The 20,806-nt window shown below is 39.3% G+C and overlaps 1 protein-coding gene across 3 annotated transcripts; it reads left to right on the forward strand.

Moving 5' to 3' along the window:
* Nucleotides 1-3,544: 3,544 nt before the first annotated feature.
* ndnfl (neuron-derived neurotrophic factor, like) lies at nucleotides 3,545-20,549 on the forward strand. Of its 3 annotated transcripts, XM_067455113.1 has the most exons (5): nucleotides 5,866-6,601; nucleotides 7,037-7,202; nucleotides 7,999-8,190; nucleotides 15,025-15,149; nucleotides 18,502-20,549. In XM_067455113.1, coding segments are annotated over exons 2-5 (1,746 nt in total). In that variant the 5' UTR covers nucleotides 5,866-6,601; nucleotides 7,037-7,200; the 3' UTR covers nucleotides 19,929-20,549. The 3 variants fall into 3 exon arrangements, with proteins under 3 accessions (XP_067311215.1, XP_067311214.1, XP_067311216.1); XM_067455114.1 differs by lacking the exons at nucleotides 5,866-6,601; nucleotides 7,037-7,202 and adding an exon at nucleotides 3,545-3,854; XM_067455115.1 differs by lacking the exon at nucleotides 7,037-7,202.
* The last annotated feature ends 257 nt before the right edge of the window (nucleotides 20,550-20,806 follow it).

Below are 20,806 nucleotides of genomic sequence, written 5' to 3' on the forward strand. Positions count from 1 at the left end.
TGAAATCTGACAACAACTGTCTCATGAATTTTGTTTCTAAATGCTCGAATCATGACAAAAAAACTGCATTTTTCAGCCTGGACAAATGCCGTCTTTGTCCTTATTTGTCTTTATTTGTCATATTGGGCATTGCACTTTCTATTATTCATAAGTAATCAGAGTACACAATCTTCCTATATAGGCTGCATCTGAAAACCTAGGCAGCTGACTTCTTGCCTCGCTTCCTTATCAGGCAATGACTTGCAGGGTGGGAAATTCACTTTTTTGCCCACTAGCCACAGTGGCTGGTGGATACCCAATTTTACCTGCCACTTATATTTTTTACTAGCCACTTTTTCCAGAGTTTAAATTTATACAAGTGCATTAGCATAGTATGGGGTGAATTTGGGTTAACTGGGACACTTTTCCCCAGTCATTTCAATGGCAGAAACTCTCAGAATCATGAAATGAGTTACTCGACAAAGGTGCATTATTGTTACTAGTAACATCATTCTTTGACAAAAGCTGTCCAATCCATTACAATGAATGTTTTAAGTAGTAACTAAACAGTAAAAATATGTTCACTCCGTTTCCACTCCACAGTATACCGCCATTGTGGCTGGTATACTGTACATGGCAAAGTCACCCGCAAATTGGATAAGTAAGCAAGTTAGCAATTTACTAATTTCCCACCCTGCTTATTGTGTTTGCACACAAAAGCACCTCACATAACTGATTTCAGACAGACTTCTGAGGCAGAGTAACAGTTTTACGATCTACAGCGAAAAAGCGTGAGCTTTGGTGGCAATTAAACAAATATTTAATTAATACAGTAATAATTTCCCACTAGAAATAGCCAAAACATTGGTCAAAAACGTACATTTACACAAACTGACCGTCAACTGCAAATTTCAAACGCCATCTTTTCTTTTTCTAGTAAATGGAACGCACAGGATTGTGGGATATTAAAGGCAGCAAAGGATACGTCTATGCTACCTTCAAAAATCCATCAGATGAAGGTATCTCCGGAGGCAGGAAGTGGATTCGGATGTGCCTTGGTGCCTTCCCAAGGGGGTAATCTAGCGCTCGGAAAGCGTTCCACACCTAGGGGCTGCCATTGCTAACTAAGCCATCACCTGCTGTTAGCATCCCATTGACTCCTATTCATTTTTGAGTCACTTTGACAGTGAATAACTTTACATCTGAGACGTTTAAAGACTCCATTTGTCCATTGTTTATTTCTAAAGAAACACGACAATGCATAAAAGGCTCCGTTACCTTGTATCTTACACTATCGCCCCGCAGAAGCTGTTTTTGTAAAAATAGGCTAACGATTGCGTCATAACCAACGCGACTCTGTCGCACAGTTGAGAAATTACCGTATAGACCTGAGGAGACGCTCGCAGGCAATCTTTTACTGTCTATGAGACAGTCGGGGGGACGTGGAGACATAAAGTCTGATAAAGTCAAGGGGGAAGAATGGGGAGAAGCCCATAGTGAGCCAAAAGCAACGGGAGAAAATATTTAAACAACGTGATTCAGCTTTCATTTTCCACAACTACTAGAAGACCTACAGCTGTCAGACAGGCTGCTCACGTCACATCTACGTCGTCAAGCTCAGTCTGAGCCTGCGCAGTTCGCTCAGCCATCAGGAAGTGAGTGTTCCTATACTGACATCACTTAACGCCGTAGAAGTCAATGGGATCGCTCTGTCCATTTCTTTTACTGTCTTTGTGCCTTCCAACCTTGAAATGTGTCCTCCGCAGGCAGCATTTTTCAGTTTTCGGACGCAGCCATAAAGCCTTCTGACTTGTCATGCGCGAGATGCTGCAAAAGACGAACGCGCAACAGTCATGCACGTCCATGTAGCACGTGTTTACATTGATAAACAATGGGAAAGTAGCGCAGTAGAATGGAAAAACACTGAGTGAACATAGTGAACTAAGTGTGTCATTTGGGACAGGGCCATACTTCATATAGGCAGCTGCCGGTGTAGGCTGACAGAAGAAAGCATGGCAGCTCACTTGTTTATTCTCACATTTACCTATACTGAAAAGAGTATGTTGGTCTAAATGCAGGTTAGAAACTAAGGCCAAAGTTTCACTTTACACATCTCACCACTAATGACCAAGCATTATAACCCACGTTCCTGCAAACACTCTCCTTTTTAGAGCCAAAGCTTCCTAAAGCTGGGAGCGAAAAAAATATAATCACCAAGGACAACATGAATTATAATCTTACGGGTTTTTAGGTTGAATTTCCTCTTTCCACACTGGATTTAGCATGACTGTGACTGTCAAGAACATTGTAGATTCATTAGGACTCTGATTGTCAGGCATATCAGGTTCCTCTCGTCACTGCTGAGCTGCTGTCCTGATCTGAACCAAATCCACTGATGGCGACCAGCCACAGAAATCACTTTTTACTGGCCAGACATATCTATTGGTCAGGGAAATCAAATCCTGGATGAGCTTTGATTTTACTTGTGAGCGATGCTGGATCTGGGGCCACAAACATACACACACACACACACGCACGCACACAATGACCAGATGGGTGGAGTGTTCTCATTACTTCAATAGCATGGCTGAAGCACCCATAGAATACATTCAAAAAGGCCCAAGAGACATGCTTAACACACACACACAATGCAAATAGCCCTTTTCATTCTGCTGTGAAGGATGGACAGAATGTGAGGGAGGGGTGGAAGATGGAGAGATAGCATTGTGTGGAGGAAAGAGGCACAGTGTCGAGTTCGGGAAAAACACTTACAATTACATGTACATATTCAATCTCTTTGAGAAGAGCACTTGACCTTTAAAACAATACGTACACAAACGCACACACACCCACGCTTCAGGTGTGTGCTACGGAGGGACTTTATGTTCTGCGCTGATGTATTTATGACAAATATAGGCCAATATTTATATATCTATATCTCTAGTTCTGATAAAACAACTTTACTTTTATGAAGTCTATTTCAGTTCATATTTTCTTTGCATTATAATGTAATTTTTATGACACTTACACACATTTCCCCCCTAAATTCTCATGTTGAGGAACCCAGTCCCATGTCAAGGGCTGTTCTCATAAACGTGTAATACAGTAATTTTTAAAGAATAAAACAATTATATTAAAAAATACACAATTTTATTTTAAGACTGTTAAATTAAATATTAAATTAAAACATAAAATGAAAGAGTTAATAACATTTTATTTGCTGTGAAATATGACCCAAAGTTTTATTATTCATATCAAGTATATACTTATTGTTTATAATGAAGTTTATGATTTGGGTTTCTGAGAATTAATGGAAATTATGTATATTGTGGTTCCACAAATGTAATTAACACATCCCTGTAATCTTCAAAAACACACACGTCTCTGAACACCCTCCCCAATTCTCTCTGCAATTACTCCACACACACACACTATCACCCCTCTTGCAACGACAGACCTCACCAAGAGACTTTCTCCATCCTTCTATCCATCATCTATCTCTTTTCCCCTCTCTCTCTCTCTCTCTCTCTCTCTCTCTCTCTCACATACACACAGTTCACAGGCGCATGTGTCTGTTTGACTAGCGCGCCTCAGTTATCAGACTGCACTGATCTGGGTCGGGGGGAGAGAAGAGAGGAGAGAAAAGGAGTGGAAACGAGAGAAGAGAGAGGATAAGGGAAAAAGAGGAGAGGAGAAGGGTGGGAGGGCATTTCTTTTTTCTTTCTTTCCCTCTATCCTCAGGACTCCAGCAGGACAGGCGAGTTTCTGTGACTCTGAGCACCAGTGCAGAAGACATCAGACCCGTTTACTTCTGCTCTTCTTCACCTCTCCTCCATTCTTTCTTCAGAGTGGAGTTTCCCCAAGCGCTGGCTGAGGTAAGTGTGTGTGTCTGTGATTACATATCAGGGACTCAACTGGTAGAGCATGGTGCTAGCAACACCAGTCATGGTTCGAATCTTGAATGCAAGTTGCTTTAGATAAAAAATAAAATTGTTTAGTATTATTCTAAGTATTGTACTTTTCTTCAGTCTCTATCACTTTGTTACATGAGACTGTGATCATCCCCCGTGTGTCTCTTACTCATGTCTCTTTGACCACTAAATAGCCCATAAGTACAGCAGTGCAATAGTGTGTGGTTTGGGATGGTGGTTCAGTTTCGTGGAAATCCAGAACAAGGCAAAAAAAAAAGAAAGAAAAGAAACTCCTCACAGCGCAGATGAAAGTTAAAATGAATCAAAATATTATATATGAACAGTCACATTCAGTAAGAAAGAATTTTTGATTGTTTTCTAATTTGCATTTATGTAAAAAAAAAAAAAAAAATATATATATATATATATATATAGATAAATTATGTATATTAACACTATGTAAATTATATATATTTCATATATACTGCATATATTACATAATTTATATATATACATTTTATATATTTTTTATTTTAATATATATTTTATATATACATATATAATATATATAACATTAAAATCATTAAAAATTAAAAAATATAAATAGTTAAATATATTACAGAAATTGTACGTATTTAATATATAGCATATATATAGCATATAGCATATATATATAGCATATAGCATATATATATATATATATATATATATATATATATATATATATATATATATATAAATAACATTACAATTAATACAATTAAAAATATAATATAAAATTTATATAAAAAAATATTATAAATATAAAAATTTAATTTTGTTTATGATAACGTATATTCGGTACATATTGGCATGATATTGCTATGGTATAGTGTCCGTGACAGTCATGCATCTCAACTGAATTCAGCTTAATTCAATTTTGAGAGTGAGAGAGAGAGAGACTGAATAGAAAGCGAAAAAGCATGTTACTTGTGCAATGTGTTACTTGACTTTACTTGACTTGCAAAAGTCGGGCATTACATCTTGTGTTCATGGCCATATTTCCACTCTTTCCCAATCTTTCACTAAGCCCTCTTTCTCCCCATCTGAGCACATCTCTGTCTGTTTACCCCCCTACGGCCCACATATTTGCTCGAGTTCTCAGTTTTCATTCTATACCATTCAAGTTTGGAGTCCCTTTCTGTCTTTCCTTCTCTCTTTTCTACCTCTCCCCCTTCTTTTCTCTCTTGCTTTATATCTGGCTCCCCTGGGAGCAGTCAGGACCCCTGCAAAGAGCATGTGTCACATGACACCACAGCCACCAACGCCATCAACAAGCTCTCGAACAGATCGAGAGCGCGTGAGAGAGAGAGAGAGAGAGAGAGAGAGAGAGAGAGAGAGAGAGAGAGAGAGAGAGAGAGAGAGAGAGAGAGAGAGAGAGAGAGAGAAGAGAGAGTGTGTACAGTAATACGAGCTCGCCGAACACAGTAAACACAAGAGATTGAGAGATAAAGAGAGAAATAAAACTGGTGTGAGATTTACTGAACGGGCAGACTTAGTATAGAGACATGAGGAATAGTCAGAAATTACATTTTGCATAAAGAAATGAAGCTGGTTTATAGGACAAATCATTTTTTTTGCATTATGACTTTTCCCCTAAGAATTCCCATCATGTGTCCAGGCATCCCACTCCCATTATTTTCAATGGCAATTCTCAGCACTGTAATAGCCTACATTGTTTTTATTTTTTATTATCTTTTTTTTTAATTATTATTCATATAAAATTAAGCCTATCCCACAGCAAACACTGCCATAGTTTAAAAACACTTTGAAATAAGTATTTAAATAATATAATTAAATAATTTTAAAAACATTTAAAAGATAATTACAATTATTTTTAGCATTGCATATTGTTGTTTTTTTTCATTACTGAAAAATTGGCAGAATATAGCGTGTAAAAGTTTTACAATACAAACAAATTATTATTATTTTTAATGTAAAAAAATTATTTTGTCTTTGAGATTAAATACAATTCAAACATGTTTTTGACTTGAGATTCATGGAGGATTTAAGACCCATTTATTTCCTCTGCTCTTTCTCTGTATGTGCATTTAGGCAATTAGTCTTCCATTTTTCTTCTCTTCCTTCCATCCCTTCCTCCTCCTCCTGTCTTTCTCTCTCACCTCCTACGCCCTTGTTCGGCTCCTCCCTCCGTCACTCTCCATTTTACCTCTTTTTTCCCCGTCCCTTCCGATCCCTCTTTCTCACCTTCACTGTCTTTTTTCACCTTTCTTAATCCCTCTCTTCATCTTCCTGGACATTTTCCCACTCCAGTCTCCTTCTCTCTCTTTTCTCCTCTGTTCACACTTTCCTTGCATCCTTCTCTTCCACCCCCTCCATTTCTTCTCTGTTTCTAATGAGGGCCTGTTCAGCAGTCATAATCAGAGCAGGGGTTGGGTGATGAGAGAGCGCATCGCGTCTCATGCGCGTTCACTCCACCGCCAGTCATCTGATCTACAGGGCAACGTTTCCCCAGCGACAACCATGCATGTTGTTATGGGGACACTTTTCAGCACGACGGCTTTGATCGCTGCCTCTCTCTCCCCGGGGACGTGAACTCACATCACTGGGCCCATCAGCTGCAGATAAACACCGATTGAACATCTGAGACTTTCAAACTTCCTCAACTCTCCCTCACAGACGCCGTTCGGCGGTGTTCAGATTACCTCCAGGTGCTGTTTTGGTCGGTTTTGTTCTTTTAGTCGATGGGTTTTTATACTACCAAAGCAGCCTGCCGTTCTCACATAATGAGAGGAGTTGAATTCTATCTCCACAGTAAACCAATTTGATGTCGCTTGTTAAAAATAGAGACATAAATTCAAGCGAGTGTTTGCCAGGCGTCGCTGAAGTGCCGCTCTCGTCTCGCAGGCAGCGCGAGGCTTCTGTGTGGAGTGTCAAAGCAGTGTTAGCGGATAGCAAATTTTCTTTGCTCATATAAATAATTCCCTCTGAATAAAGGCAAATGTTTCTTGCTATCAATGAATCATCAGCTGGGATGAGGCTAACACTCATCTCTCTCTCTCTCTCTCTCTCTCTCTCTCTCTCTCTCTCTCTCTCTCTCTCTCTCTCTCTCTCTCTCTCTCTATCATATCTTGCCCTCACAACAGATGGAGTGTGAGAATCAACTGATTGACTGATAGCTCTGTTCTTCGCTTGTCAGCCATAATGAATAACCTTTGTGTTGAATGTCGGTTGAAACACCAGTGAGTTTGTCAGCACCTTGGAAGATAAATAACAGCACTGTCATCTATCACATCAGCCCCGAGTGCAGATGTGAGTTTCAGCCGTCAGAGTTGGATTTTGACAGGTTTTTAGAAGATTTTAATCTTAATTTTAATTTAAAGTTGGCAGTTTATCTCCAACTTCCACATCGAGGACAAGGCAGATGTTTTAAGTATGATTGATTAACTTTTTTGAAATGAGATAAAGTCAAAATTCTGCTGAATTATCAGCTCCTTTGAAACTCCCAGATGTCCTCATTTGTCTCAGAGCTTTCATAAGCCAAGGCATGGGACGTTTGTAATCTAAATAGATGGACTGACTGACAAGATACGGTAAATCAACGCTTCACTGCAGTCTGTAGTACGAATAGTATGCAAATCAGTGTGTGAAATGAATAGAACACTAGCAGGGCGAACAATATCTGGAAAATGTACAAAAATACATTATCCCAAATGTTTCCAAGAATGTTTAAATCTAGAGAAATAAGCGTACCTTAATTGTCTGTGCGTTGTCTATCAATAAAATACCCTCAATTTACGATTTTATCTAGTAGAAACTATGGAAACACGGCTTTCAGCCCCACCTTGCTTCATACTACAGTAATGTTAATAAATCTTTATTACATTAGCTCATCCATGAATATGATTTCTGCCCAAGACCTGTCAGATTCTTTTCCACCGGCTGTAGAGGTGAAGTCAACAACTCCCATGATTCCGAAAAGTCAAGGCATTATCAAGCTACGCTTGAATTTCGCGCTACACCTCTAGCAGCAAAAAATACATACTGTGCTTTTAAAAGCTTTCAAAAGACTAGTGAAAAACATTAAATTACATTCTTTATTTTCCAGGCAAGCGAGTGGCCGTTTTTGTTGGACAAGGATGGCTCTCTCCTGGTGTCTCTGCCTGGTCATGGCCCTTTTTTCTGGTCCCGACACCATCAGTGCCCTGGCACCTGAAAATGAAGTGACATTACACCCAACCACATGGCTGAGTGAAAACAGGGTCACACCAGTACATCTGCCTAAAGGACGCGCCCGCAGGTAAAAGACAGCTTGTGGGTCTGGTGGGACATAAGACAATAAAGCTTTTAATCAATAAAGGGAAGTTACACTAAAATTGGACCAATCGGAAAGGAATAAAAAAGAAACACTGGTTGTGTATGTTTTGTAGCTTCTAGCTCAACTTGAGAAGAAATTGAAGAGTAGAAGAGTTTAAATCAACATTTTAGTCTTCAAGAGAGAGAGATTTCTATAACTGCATAATCACTTAGCAGGGAATCAACTCGTCTAAAAACCACTGTAAACTGATATCTGTCCTCAAGAGCAGGGGGTTTCAAACACCCAGGAGGTTGCAATGGGGTAGAAAATGGTGGGTAGAAAAATATACAATATTAACTTAATACAAAATAAATATTTCCTGGTATTCATCACAGTCATGTTCTCACAGTCTTGTTTAGTTTTTAAGTTCTATTTGGACTGTGATAGTTTCTCAACATTCACAGGGGCTAGTCTGTGATTTTATTGAGGTCCATTAAAATCCCCGGCAGAACTAAAAAATACCCACAAAAAATACAAACACCTAGGTTGTGCCGTAAATTAATTACAATCCAAATCCACATCTCGGACTTCACAAGAAGTGATCAATTACAAAATCAATCGAGTCCTTTTTGACCACTGCCAAGCACCATACGATAACTGTTGAGCTTCACTATAATTCGGATGCATTTTAAAGATCTAGCCTACACTTTTATTACTGAAAGGCTGGAAAGTATTTACAAGAACAATATTTCATCACTTCTCAAAGGAAAAAGAGAAGATATTTGAAATGGGCCGTTAATATGGATGCTATTATATAGAGTGCATCCAGAAAGCTTTCACAGCACTTCACTTTTTCCACATTTTGTTGTGTTCCAGCCTTATTCCAAAATGGATTAAATTCATTATTTTCCTCAAATTTCTACAAACAATACCCCATAATGACAATGTGAAAGAAGTTTGTTTGAAATCTGGGCGAATGTATTAAAAAAAAAAAAAAACATGTACATAAGTATTCACAGCCTTTGCTCAATATTTTGTTAATGCACCTTTGTCACCAATTTCAGTCTCAAGTCTTTTTGAGTATGATGCTACAAGCTTGGCATACTTATTTTTGGACAGTTTCTCTCATTCTTTTTTGAAGGACCTCTCAAGCTCCATCAGGTTGGGTGGGGAGTGTCAGTGCACAGCCATTTTCAGCTCTCTCCAGAGATGTTCAGTCAGGTTCATGTTTGAGCTCTAGCTGGGCCACTCAAGGATATTCACAGAGTTGTCCCGTAGCCACTCCTTTGTTATCTTGGCTGTGTGCTTAGGGTCTTTGTCCTGTTGGAAGAGGTACTTTCGCCCCAGTCTGATGTCCAGAGCACTCTGGAGCAGGTTTTCATCAAGGATGTCTCTGCATTCATGTTTCCCTCAATCCTGACTGGATCTCTCCCAAGTTCCTGCCACTAAAAACATCCCAACAGCATGGCCAGCTCTAGGAATAGTCCTGGTGGTTCCAAACTTCTTCCATTTACAGATGATGGAGGCCACTGTGCTCATTGGGACTTGAGCACAGGGAAATTTACCCTTCCTCAGATCTATGCCTTGATACAATCCTGTCTCGGAAGTCTACAGACAATTCCTTAAACTTCTTTGTTTGTGCTCTGACATGCACCGTTAACTGTGGGACCTTATAAAGACAGGTGTGTGCCTTTCCAAATCATGTCCAATCAACTGAATTTACCACAGGTGGACTCACAATCAAGTTGGAGAAACATCTCAAGGATGATCAGTGGAAACAGGATGCACCTGAGCTCAATTTTGAGTGTCCTGGCAAAGGCTGTGAATTCTGCGGCTTTCCAGGCAGGTTTTTCAGTCCGTAAGTTGCGACTTCAAATCACAACTCACGACTTTGTAGTGTTCCAGGAAAAGTCACGCCAAACTGCCTGAGTGCCAGGAATTGCGGTAGCTTTAAACAAAGCATGGTTGACTGTATGGGGTTTATGCTCATTTACAATCATTTCTATCGCCAAAGGTTCAACTCCTTGCTTACTTGAGGGGAAAATTAGGAGAAAAAATGGTGCATAAGGCAAGAGAAGCTGTTATTCCTTTTATTTTATGTTATTTGTATATTTGGAAATGTTTTTGTACTTAATTAATTGCACTCAATGAACTAAAAACTAGCTAACACTAGTAAAGCTGCTGATAATGCATAACATTTGCAGATAAATAACGTTAGAGCAATAGGCAGGCTACCTTATTTGAATAAACAATTTGGTTTTTAATGTATGACTTCCATAAACACAGCAAAGGGGCTGCCATTGTTGTTTTGCGGGCTATGTGACTTCAGAACTCGTAACTGGAAGTGCATTGAGCTAGTACGAGTTCACGGGTTTGACTGCCGTTTTAGTGCACTTTCACAGGTAGAAGGTAGGAAAAATACCTGTTACAGGTTGCATGGAACGCAGCATATTTATGTACATGTGATAAAATTGCAAAGATTTTGAAAAAAAACTTCTTTCATGCTGTCATTATGGGGTATTATTTGTAGATTTTTGAGGAAAATAAATGTTTTATAAATTTTGGAGGCTGTAACATAACAAAATGTGACAAAAGTGAAGCACTGTGAATATTTTCGGGATGCACTGTACATTTAAACCAAGCAGCTTTATGTTTACTTCATGTAAATATGAATTTATTCTTATTATTCCAAACAAATGACATTTTATTTACAGCAGACAATCATGCAACTGACAATGTGAACAGTGCATTCCCGGTTTAGTAGGATCACAAAACTCACTGCTCCACTGTGAATTAATCGCCAGCCGAATACATTAGTTTATCACTGCCATGCAAATCCATAGGTCCACATGATAAACCATTATCGTTCAAATAGGGCTTTTTTCATTGGCGGAATATTTGTGGGGACCATAGACTGTAAAAAACAAAAAAAAACAACAATGATTGGATGACACACCTTCACTCTCTTCCATTGAAGTGTGAAGCCACCAGTGTCCCAACATGGCGCTGACAACTTGGCTTTAGAGTCTGCGCAGTAGTGTAGTGAGCGCAAAGTGGAGCCGCGATATCACACTTCTGCCTAAACAATCACACCCATCTCCAATCTCCTAATAAAATGACAAAAAAAAATCACTCTCACGGACATTTTGCTGGACCGTTCCCACCTGGTGGAATGAATTGCCGATTCGTGCTCAATTCGTGCTGCTGAGTCTGTAGCCATTTTTAAAAAACATCTTAAGACACATCTTTTCCAATTGCACCTGACCAATAAAGAATAGCACTTAACTATATATATATTTTTAAAAAACCTGATCCAGAATATGTTTTACTTACAAATGGAAGCCTAGTCTATGTCAAAATACAATATTTCCCTTGTAAACAGTTTGTGTTTCTAGTACAATGCAGCATCATGTCTGTAGTAGAGACATTCATATTATGCTAGATTTTACTAGCAACACAAACTATTTTCTTGACTTTCTGAAATCATTGATGGGGGTCATCATTTATCTCCTATCTGTTTTATTCTTGTAAATGGTCTTAAAATCACGAAACAGATTTCCCAGTTCAAACCCAATAGCTAAACCCAAACCCAGCAGCTAAAACGTCAGCTTTTTTTTTTTCCATTAGCAACACTAGCCAGTGAGAATCACAGTGAGAACTGCTCCCTCACCCGTAACAGAGGTGGTGTCAGGCTTCAGACCGAGCGCAAGAAAGAGAGAGAAGAACAGAGTGAGTTTCAGTGCACAGCCGCAGGGCAGGAGTTGCTGGTCATAAATCAAATTAATTAATCTATTAAAAGATTGTAACTGTGCCTTCCACACAAAAATCTCACTAAAAATTGCATTGAAAGGGTAAGGGATAGACACACCTGAATTACACCTGCCAGCAATCCCTCAAACTAATACTATGACCCTTTATTTCATTGTCAAGGTCAAAGTTAAACCCGATTACCAGAAGAATGAAATCAATATTATGATAATGTGCTATGCTGGTAAGCCAGCCGGCATGCAAATAAGAGATCCAAATCGCATTAAACAAACGCGAGTCTTAAATCTAATGTCTGACTATTTCCATAGAAAAATATAATGAGCAGTTGAAGATGCAGAACACCATTGACTGAAGGGAGCTAGCCACACACGCTTGTTTTCAAGGTCAGAGGAAGTGGCGGCTGCCAAATGGCTGGTGTTACCAGAATGCACAGAGGGAGGTTCACCAGATTCTGCCCAGTGTGATGTTATTCACGGAGGGGGAATGAATGCGTTTCCTGCTTGAGTGAAGCGCTCTACAGTGATGGTGCACCTGGCATCAGCTGTGATCTGTAAACATTAGGGTTTGTGGAGATGCATATCTAAACGGCGGTGATGGATCGATAGAAGCTTATCAGAGATCAGTCATTCTGGAGTCATTGCTTTTGTTTCTCTTCACCTTCATTAGCAGATCAACCTGTGCAAACAACTGCAGTCAAACAGTCCCCAAGGAAGCTCTGCGGCTTGTTATTTAAGGGCGTCGTCATACACTTTTTAGCATGACATTTCTTTCCCCTGAGGTCCGGTTAAATAATGTGTTTTTTGTGTGCTCCAAAACAGTCATAATTTAGCTTTAAATAACAACGTTTTACACACTCTCTGAAACTTATTATTAAAGCGATAGTTCACCCAAAAATACCCTCATGTCATTCTAAACCTGTATGCATTTTTCTTCTGCAAAACAGAAAATAAGATATTTTGAAAAACATTGGTTTGAAGATCAGTTTTGGTGTCTATTGACTTCCACTGTATGGACAAAAAAAAAAAAAAAAAAAACTTTACAAAACAGACATTTGAAAATATGTGAATTTTCAAGCGGAAAAAAGTCATACAGGTTTTGAACAACATGTGGGTGAGTATCTAACAACACAATACTCTTTTTTGTGTGTCTTTAAACAGCCTTCTACTCACAAGCGGTTTTGCTGGCAGGTACAATATAGATGCCAAATATTCAGGATACATAGACACATCGCTCAAACTATAAATGTCAGACTGAAATGATCAGGGAATTCGTTAAAATAAACTTCAACGTCTAGTTTCTAATGTTGAGATCCTTCTGAATCTCACAGAACCAGGAACAGCAGAGGATTGGACAATTGATACATCTTACCCTGGTGTTTAGAAATGATAATATGACTGAGCAAGTTTCTGAAAACTGAATAGGGGTTTACTTATAGGTCTTTTGAGTTTCTGATGTCAGAATCATAAATCTAATGGTTTTGTAACAAGCAACCTAATTATAATTGAGTCTTTTATGGAAGCCTGTTTCTGCTTCAGAGTAAAAATAATAAAATGGGTATTTTTAAAAATTAGTCACAATTGTGAGATATTATGTCACAGTTACACAGCTTTCCACTAATATTGGCACCCTTGATAGATATGAGCAAAGGCGGCTGTGAAAATAAATCTGCATTGTTTATCCCTTTGATCTTTCATTCAAAAAATTTACAAAAATGTACTTTCATTAAAATAAACCAATTTTTCTCTAGTTTACGTTGGCCACAATTATTGGCACCCAATTATTGCATCACCCTTTTCCCAAGATAACAGTTCTGAGTCTTCTTCCGTAATGCCTGATGAGGAGAACACCTGACAAGAGATCAGAGACCGACCGTTCATACAGAATCTCTCGAGATCCTTCAGATTCCTTCCATTGTCCTGATGGAAGATCCAGCCACAGCCCATTATAAGATTTCTAGCAGAAGCAGTCAGGTTTTGATTTTTTATCTCTTGGTATTTGCTAGAATCCATTGTGCCATGTATTGGAACAAGATGTCCAGGACATCCAGCAAAACAACAGGCCCACAATATTAAAGATCCAGTGTTATATTTAACCATGGGCATGGGGTACCTTTTACCTCTGTTTGCACTAAAACCATCTGGTGGGTTTGTTGATAGAAACAGGTCCCTTTTGATGTTCCAGTTTGACCACTGAATATGCTGGAGTTTGTTTTTAAATGAGTGAGGAGTATTTTTCCTGAAACCCTCCCAAACAACTTGTGGTGATTTAGGTGCTGTTTTTTTTAGGCTTTTTGACCCCAAGACTTAACTAATCTCTGCAATTCTCCATCTGTGGTTCTTGGAGTGTCTTTGTCCTCTCAAATTCTCCTCCTCTCCGTGCATCAGGACGATATAGACACACGTCCTCTTCCAGGCAGATTCGTAACATCTTTAGTTGATTAATTAATTATTCCTCTAATGTTGGAAACGGGGATTTTCAATGCTTTAGCTTTTTCTTACCACTTTCTATTTTGTGAAGCTCATCAATCTTTTGTGCACATCAGAACTATATTCTTTGGTTTTACTTATTGTGATGAATGTGTGACAAATTTGGCCTTTGCGTTTCTTTATTTATACTCCTGTGAAACAGGAAGTCATGGCTGGACAATTGCATGCTCGGTAGCCTACCTTTTGTGTGCTACAATTTTTTAATTTCTTTTTTTACACATGAATTGAAATATATCAGAGATATTTTACTCATAAGGATATATGTCAATAATTGTGGCCAACGTGCATTGGAGAAAAACATTTATTTCATAATGTGAGTTTCCCCCCACTTTCAGTTCTTTCAATATAAGGTTAGAATTTTGCACATTTTTTGAATGAAAGATCAAAAGGATAAACAATGCAGATTTATTTTCACAGCCGTCATTGCTCGTATACCAAGGGTGCCAATATTAGTAGAGGACATGTTAATCGATTTTCATCTTAATGCAAATCTAAAGAGTATTCTTGAATGAGACATGATTAGGTTGGTGCAAATTGTTAAAGTGACCCTTGTCTAATACACACAGATATGGTTCTGTTTCAGACTGTATTTCACACTAAAGAAGAAAGCTGATTTGCTGTCTGTTACTGTGAGCCCCTGTGCAGTGCCCATCGAATGGAGCTTGGCTGTTCGGACCTTGAAGGATAAACCACCTAAAAAAGCACACTGTGAGTTTGTGTGTGTATGTATGCTTATTCATGGACTTGTGTCTGCTTGAAGGTATATTTGTGCATGCATGCAAACACGTACTTGTGTGTTTGGGGAGTACTGGCATAGGCCTAACCAGGGCTAACAGACAACTCAGGGATTTTGTATCCAAAGGGCAGACGGGTTACATCCCTTCAGAGGCTCTAATGAAGAAGCGAAGCAGTCGCTTGAGGCTCACTGATTTAATTAGCAGGTGTAAAACTGCTGTTGTGTTGCTTTAGGGCCTCTGTGGACAGAATATTCTCCTCTTATCCATCTCCAAATCTCCAGGCTGTTCCCTTGATGAGAAAGTAAAACATTTTCAAACAGAAACAAAGAGACAACATATGCAAGCACAGTCTGGATGGATAAACATTAACGTCTGTTCCTAATTTTAACAGTACTTTAATAAGATTCTAATTGTTAACAATGGATAATAATGAATTGGGGTAAACTAAAATACAGCAATAAACTATTAACACAGTAGCATTTTTTTTTATAAATATAAGTTAACAGAGAAATTAAAAAAATAGGTCTAATGTGGTTTTGAACCCAAAAACACTGGAAAAAGATTTTCAATACTTCTTTCATGTTCCACAAAAGCAATAGAAAAGTGATACAGGTTAAAAATAGCATTTAATTTTGAACAGTTAAGTTAATTTTCAAGTTTAATTTATTTAATGTTAATTAAAAATTCTGTAGTTCATTGTTACTTAATATTTGTGCATGCTAGATATTCATTTATACAACTTTTAAATTTGTATGTTAAATTAACCAAGACTACCTAATGCATTAACTAATGTTAACAAATGAAACATTGACATTATAACAATTTAATAAATATTTATTATTCATTCATAATGCTAGACAGATTGCATTTTTAAACTATTTTGTTGCAAAATGGATTTTACAATTATCTCAAAAAGGTGTCATGAACTGGGTTGTCTGAGGTCAACTAATGATGTTTGTGTGGCTTTTACATTTAAAAACATCATAACATTTTCTACACTGGTTTTGAGGCCCTCTACTGAACGCTGGGTTCTGATGGGCATGCCACACTGGAGACTTGGAAGTAAACGTCCACGGCTAGGATTGGATAAGATTAGCATATTTAATGAGCTTCTGCTCCCTTGTCAGTTCAGTTGACATGAGGGAGAGGAGAGAATGTTTTGAAAGCGGCAACCGGAATGATTCTCTCAATCACAGGGTTGGTAAACGTCTTTATCAAACAAGCACAATCATTTTTTTCTCATTCATCCGTGATTGATTGGAAAATTATTTTTGTACCACTTGGCCCGCCCAATTAGTGGATATAAGCGCGAACCACACACACATACAAGTGCCCGTCTGGAAAACACATAGCCCTGGGACTAATGTTACACTGCAAAAAAAAGCTTTTCTTACTTAGTATTTTTGTCTTGTTTCTAGTCTAAATATCTAAAAATTCTTACATGAAAATCCAGAAACATTTACTAGTCAAGTAAAAAATTATTGTTTTGTTTTGGGAAAAATTACTCAAAATTAAGAGAGTTTTTGCTTAAAATAATATAAATAATCTGCCAATGGGGTAAGATAAGTAAACTGAAGATTTGCTGAAGATTTGCCATATGCCCTTGCTAAATGTTGAAAATGAATGCTGAAAGGGTTAGTTCACCCAAAAATGAAACCAAGCCTATGATGTACTCAACCCTCAAGTCATTATAGGTGTATATGACATTCTTCTTTCAGACAAATACAATCAGAGTTATATTTAAAAAGTCCAGGCTAACGTTAATCCAAGCAGTAGCCTAGTTGTCGTTGTGTTTGAAGTCCATAAAAAAATGCAGCTGTCCGTCAAATAACGTGCTCCACACGGCTACGATGGGTTAATAGAGCCTTCTGATTCGAATCGATGCGTTTGTGTAAAAAAAATATCTATATTAAAAACATTATAAAGGAAACCTGCAGTGAAGTCTTCCATTGAAACCCATGGCTGTTTAAGCCACAAGATGGCGCCAGCGTTAAGCATAGAAGAAGTACCGGTCAAGATAACTCGTAGTACCCGTATGAGCGGGTGTTATCTGGAATGCGCGATTGACCAATCAGAATCAAGTATTTTACAGAACCGTGTAATAAATAATAAATAATAGTTTTCTGTTTGAATTAAGATAATTTTTTTCACCCCATTGGCAGATTATTTATCTTATTTTAAGAAAAACTCTCTTCATTTTGAGTTATTTTTTCCCAAAACAAGACAATTACTTTTACTAGTCTAGTAAATACTTCTTGTTTTAAGAATGTTTAGATGTTTGAACTACAAACAAGACAAAAATACTAAGTAAGAAAAGCATTTTGTTCAGTGTACTATTACATATAAAAAACAAAAAAAAAACGGTTTACTCACATAAGTGTGCTGCACCATTCCTGTCGGATCCAATATAGAATGCAGAGCATTGTGTTTTAATCTCAATATGACTGCAAATCCAGTGTTGACCTGAGACGATTCCGCAGTGAAATGAAGCAATTGCGAACACGTGAACATGTCTTCCCCACGTGAGCTGGAACTTCATTAAAAATAAATTAAGGATCACATATTCCTAATATTATGAACCGCTCATCCGAAAGAAACCTATGCAGTGACTCTGTTCTTCCACAACCAGAAATAGTGCAATATCTTGCTATCTTCTTCGGCATGTTTATTGCTGCTAGCTAGCGTGATTCGAATGGCTCCATGAGTAAGTGGGCAGGGCTACAGAATTACACCTGCTTATTATTCTGTAGAGGCGGTGTTTCGCCACACTGTAATGTCTGGGGGCTGCGCATGATCGTTTGCTAAGCCTGGTGTCTATAAAAGCTTTTCTTTGACTAACAAGGAAGTTTTCAGCTCTGAAACTTACAGGATATTCTTATATTACCATGACCTTTTATATATATCAAAAGCTCAAGGGAAAGTTGATTTCTCAATTCATCACCCCTTTAATTCATATTTGGAAGACATCTGTATCGTGTTTTTAACAGTAGTTTTGTTTTATGACGATATGTCTCTGCACTCTGCTTTCATAATGTTGCGCATATACTGAAATGAAGTGGTAGTCTGGCAGGCAAAGCAGCATTATAAAGTCATAAAGTGACATATAAATCATTTAGACTGTGAACTCAGGGGTCCCCATCTACACCTTTAAATTATTCACTTTGATTACCAAATGTTTCCTCTAAAAGTGTGCTGACAAAAGTAACGATGGTTTGCATGAAAAACAGGCTTATGTGTGTATGCAGCCCAATGTTTTTTAGCTCTCTTTTGATAAGAGCTTTTGAATATGCTTGATCTTGATCTGAAATGCTTCGTTTCTGCAGGGAGCTCGAAGAAGAGCATGCCTGAGGTTTGGTGGAGAGGTTCTGGAAGAGAGGTCAGGATTTACACCTACACCGGCAATGCTGTAGACACCTACACCGGTCCTGCCTTCGCTCCAGCATCCATCTACATCCTGCGGCTGAAATCAAACGAGCATGACACGCAGGTTTCGGCATACCTGCACGAAGGTCATGGTCCCTCGGAGGCTTTCCCGGATCTGCCGCCAGACCCCAGAGTACACACACTCGGGGTGGGCATGACCAGTGTCACCTTAAACTGGGCTCCGAGTTCATCCATAGTTCTTAAAGACGGTCACCCACCACACCATGAATATTGCGTGTTAGTCAACCACAAACACAACTACCGAAGTCTTTGCGCTGCTCGAGAAGGAATCCGAAAGGAGATGCAGATTGTGCAGAAGAGACAGAGGAGGGACAAACAAAGCAAGGAGATTGTGTGGGCATCGCTTAAAGACTGGTGGTGGCGGCACCCGGATACCCTTGAGGATCGTGAATCATCCACAACTCACAAGTTTGAGGATCCTGGATGTGTATGCAGGGATGTTGAAAGTGTGTGCACGGTCTCTGACTTGCTTCCGGATACTCAGTACTATTTTGACGTCTTTGTAGTGGACAGAGTTAACGGCACGAGTGCGGCCTACACCGGCACTTTCGCCCGCACACACGAGGAGGCTCGCCCAGCGGTCACGTCTTTGCGGGAAGGCCAAGTCAAATGGGTCATCTTGAGCGGGGACGCAAGCAATCCACAGGGGGATCAGTTCCGATTTAAGCCTCGTGGGTGGCAACAAAATGGCCTCCTTACCTTGCACACCTGTAACGGCACTAGTAAAGTCAAGGTCACCGTCTCTACTAAAGGACGGACTTTGATGTCTCAAGAGGTGGGACACCAGCTGGCTCAGATATGGTTGCATGGTGCCCCATCATACCTCATCCAACTCCAGGCCTTGGCTCCAGGTCCCTCATCATCAATCCCTAAAGACAATTTCGGGAAGTCCAAATTCTGTCTCAAAATGCAAGCATCATCGGCGTACCACCGCCGAGCTGTGCCGGTGTTTCCCAACACACTGCAGATTAAGTCTTTCAACAAGTTGCGGACCTGCAACTCCGTCACTCTCGCCTGGATGGGGACTGAAGAACGGAGTCTATATTGCGTGTATCGGAGGCAGGTCCCACCTGGCGGCAAACACATCTTGACTGATCGCTGCATCGACCCGGAGTCTCGTCCAGCCAACGAGAGAGTCCTCTGTAAGTATTTCCAAGAGTTAAACCCCCGTCGAGCGGTCACTACGGCGGTGATCGGTGAACTGGAATCAGGGGTGCTATACGTGTTTGACGTTTACCTTATGAGACGCTGGGGGCTTCCAATTAAGTACCACAGCAAGACTGTGAGAACCAGGAGCGAATGTTGAGCGGGCATCTCAGAATCTTGCTCTCAGTGGAGAAGGACTCAATGGAGAGACAATACGCCACAGGGAAGCCAATGTTAGGCCAGAGAGGGAAATGTTGGGGGCCTAGATCTGGTGCAGTGGAGGTCGAACGTGACCACTGAAAGACATAAACACATTAATATGTCCACACAGCCACACAAATACAAAGAGAGGTGAGACCAAGCTCACACCAGCAAAAACTAATTTACTTTACGATGTATTAATGTTTGTGTCGTTGTTGTGCGTGATGCCGTCTCTGTTGTTAATTATACTGTATTGAGCGTCTGAATAACAGAAACTCTCTCGTTTCTTACACAAAAGAGGACTGTGCCAAAATATGCAAGAGAAACAGCCGGAGGGCTTTGAACACCAGTGCTAACCAGAGCTGTATCAGATCTCTCAATCTGCCACCAGTATCAGAGAAAGACACCAAGTATGGGAGCGGTGAGAGAGAGAGAAAGGAGCTGTGTGAAGTCAGTGTGTTGATTATGCTCTGCTAAAGCATGCAGCAGGGAAAACGCGTTAGCAATTCGCTTCATTGTCTGTGATGTGATTGTTGTGCTGCGCTTGTGCGCACTAATAAAAATGCAGTTACCAACCAGACATGAAAATGATCTGTAGATGTGTCACATTGTGACATTCTTCAAGGGCAACGGCTGCTCATATTCCTGAATATAAAATGAGCTGAAATGAGGTACACATGAAAGCAATTCAAATGAGACATTAGCAAAAGGCCATTCACCGCTGAGACAATACAAAAGTTTTACAATCAATAATATTGAATATAAAAATAATCAACAGACATCGAGAGCTCTTAATTTATAGAGAACTTATTATTCTGTAGTTCCACAGGTATCAAA

The sequence above is a fragment of the Pseudorasbora parva genome, chromosome 10 (genome assembly GCF_024679245.1).
Source record: "Pseudorasbora parva isolate DD20220531a chromosome 10, ASM2467924v1, whole genome shotgun sequence".
Lineage (NCBI taxonomy): Eukaryota > Metazoa > Chordata > Actinopteri > Cypriniformes > Gobionidae > Pseudorasbora > Pseudorasbora parva.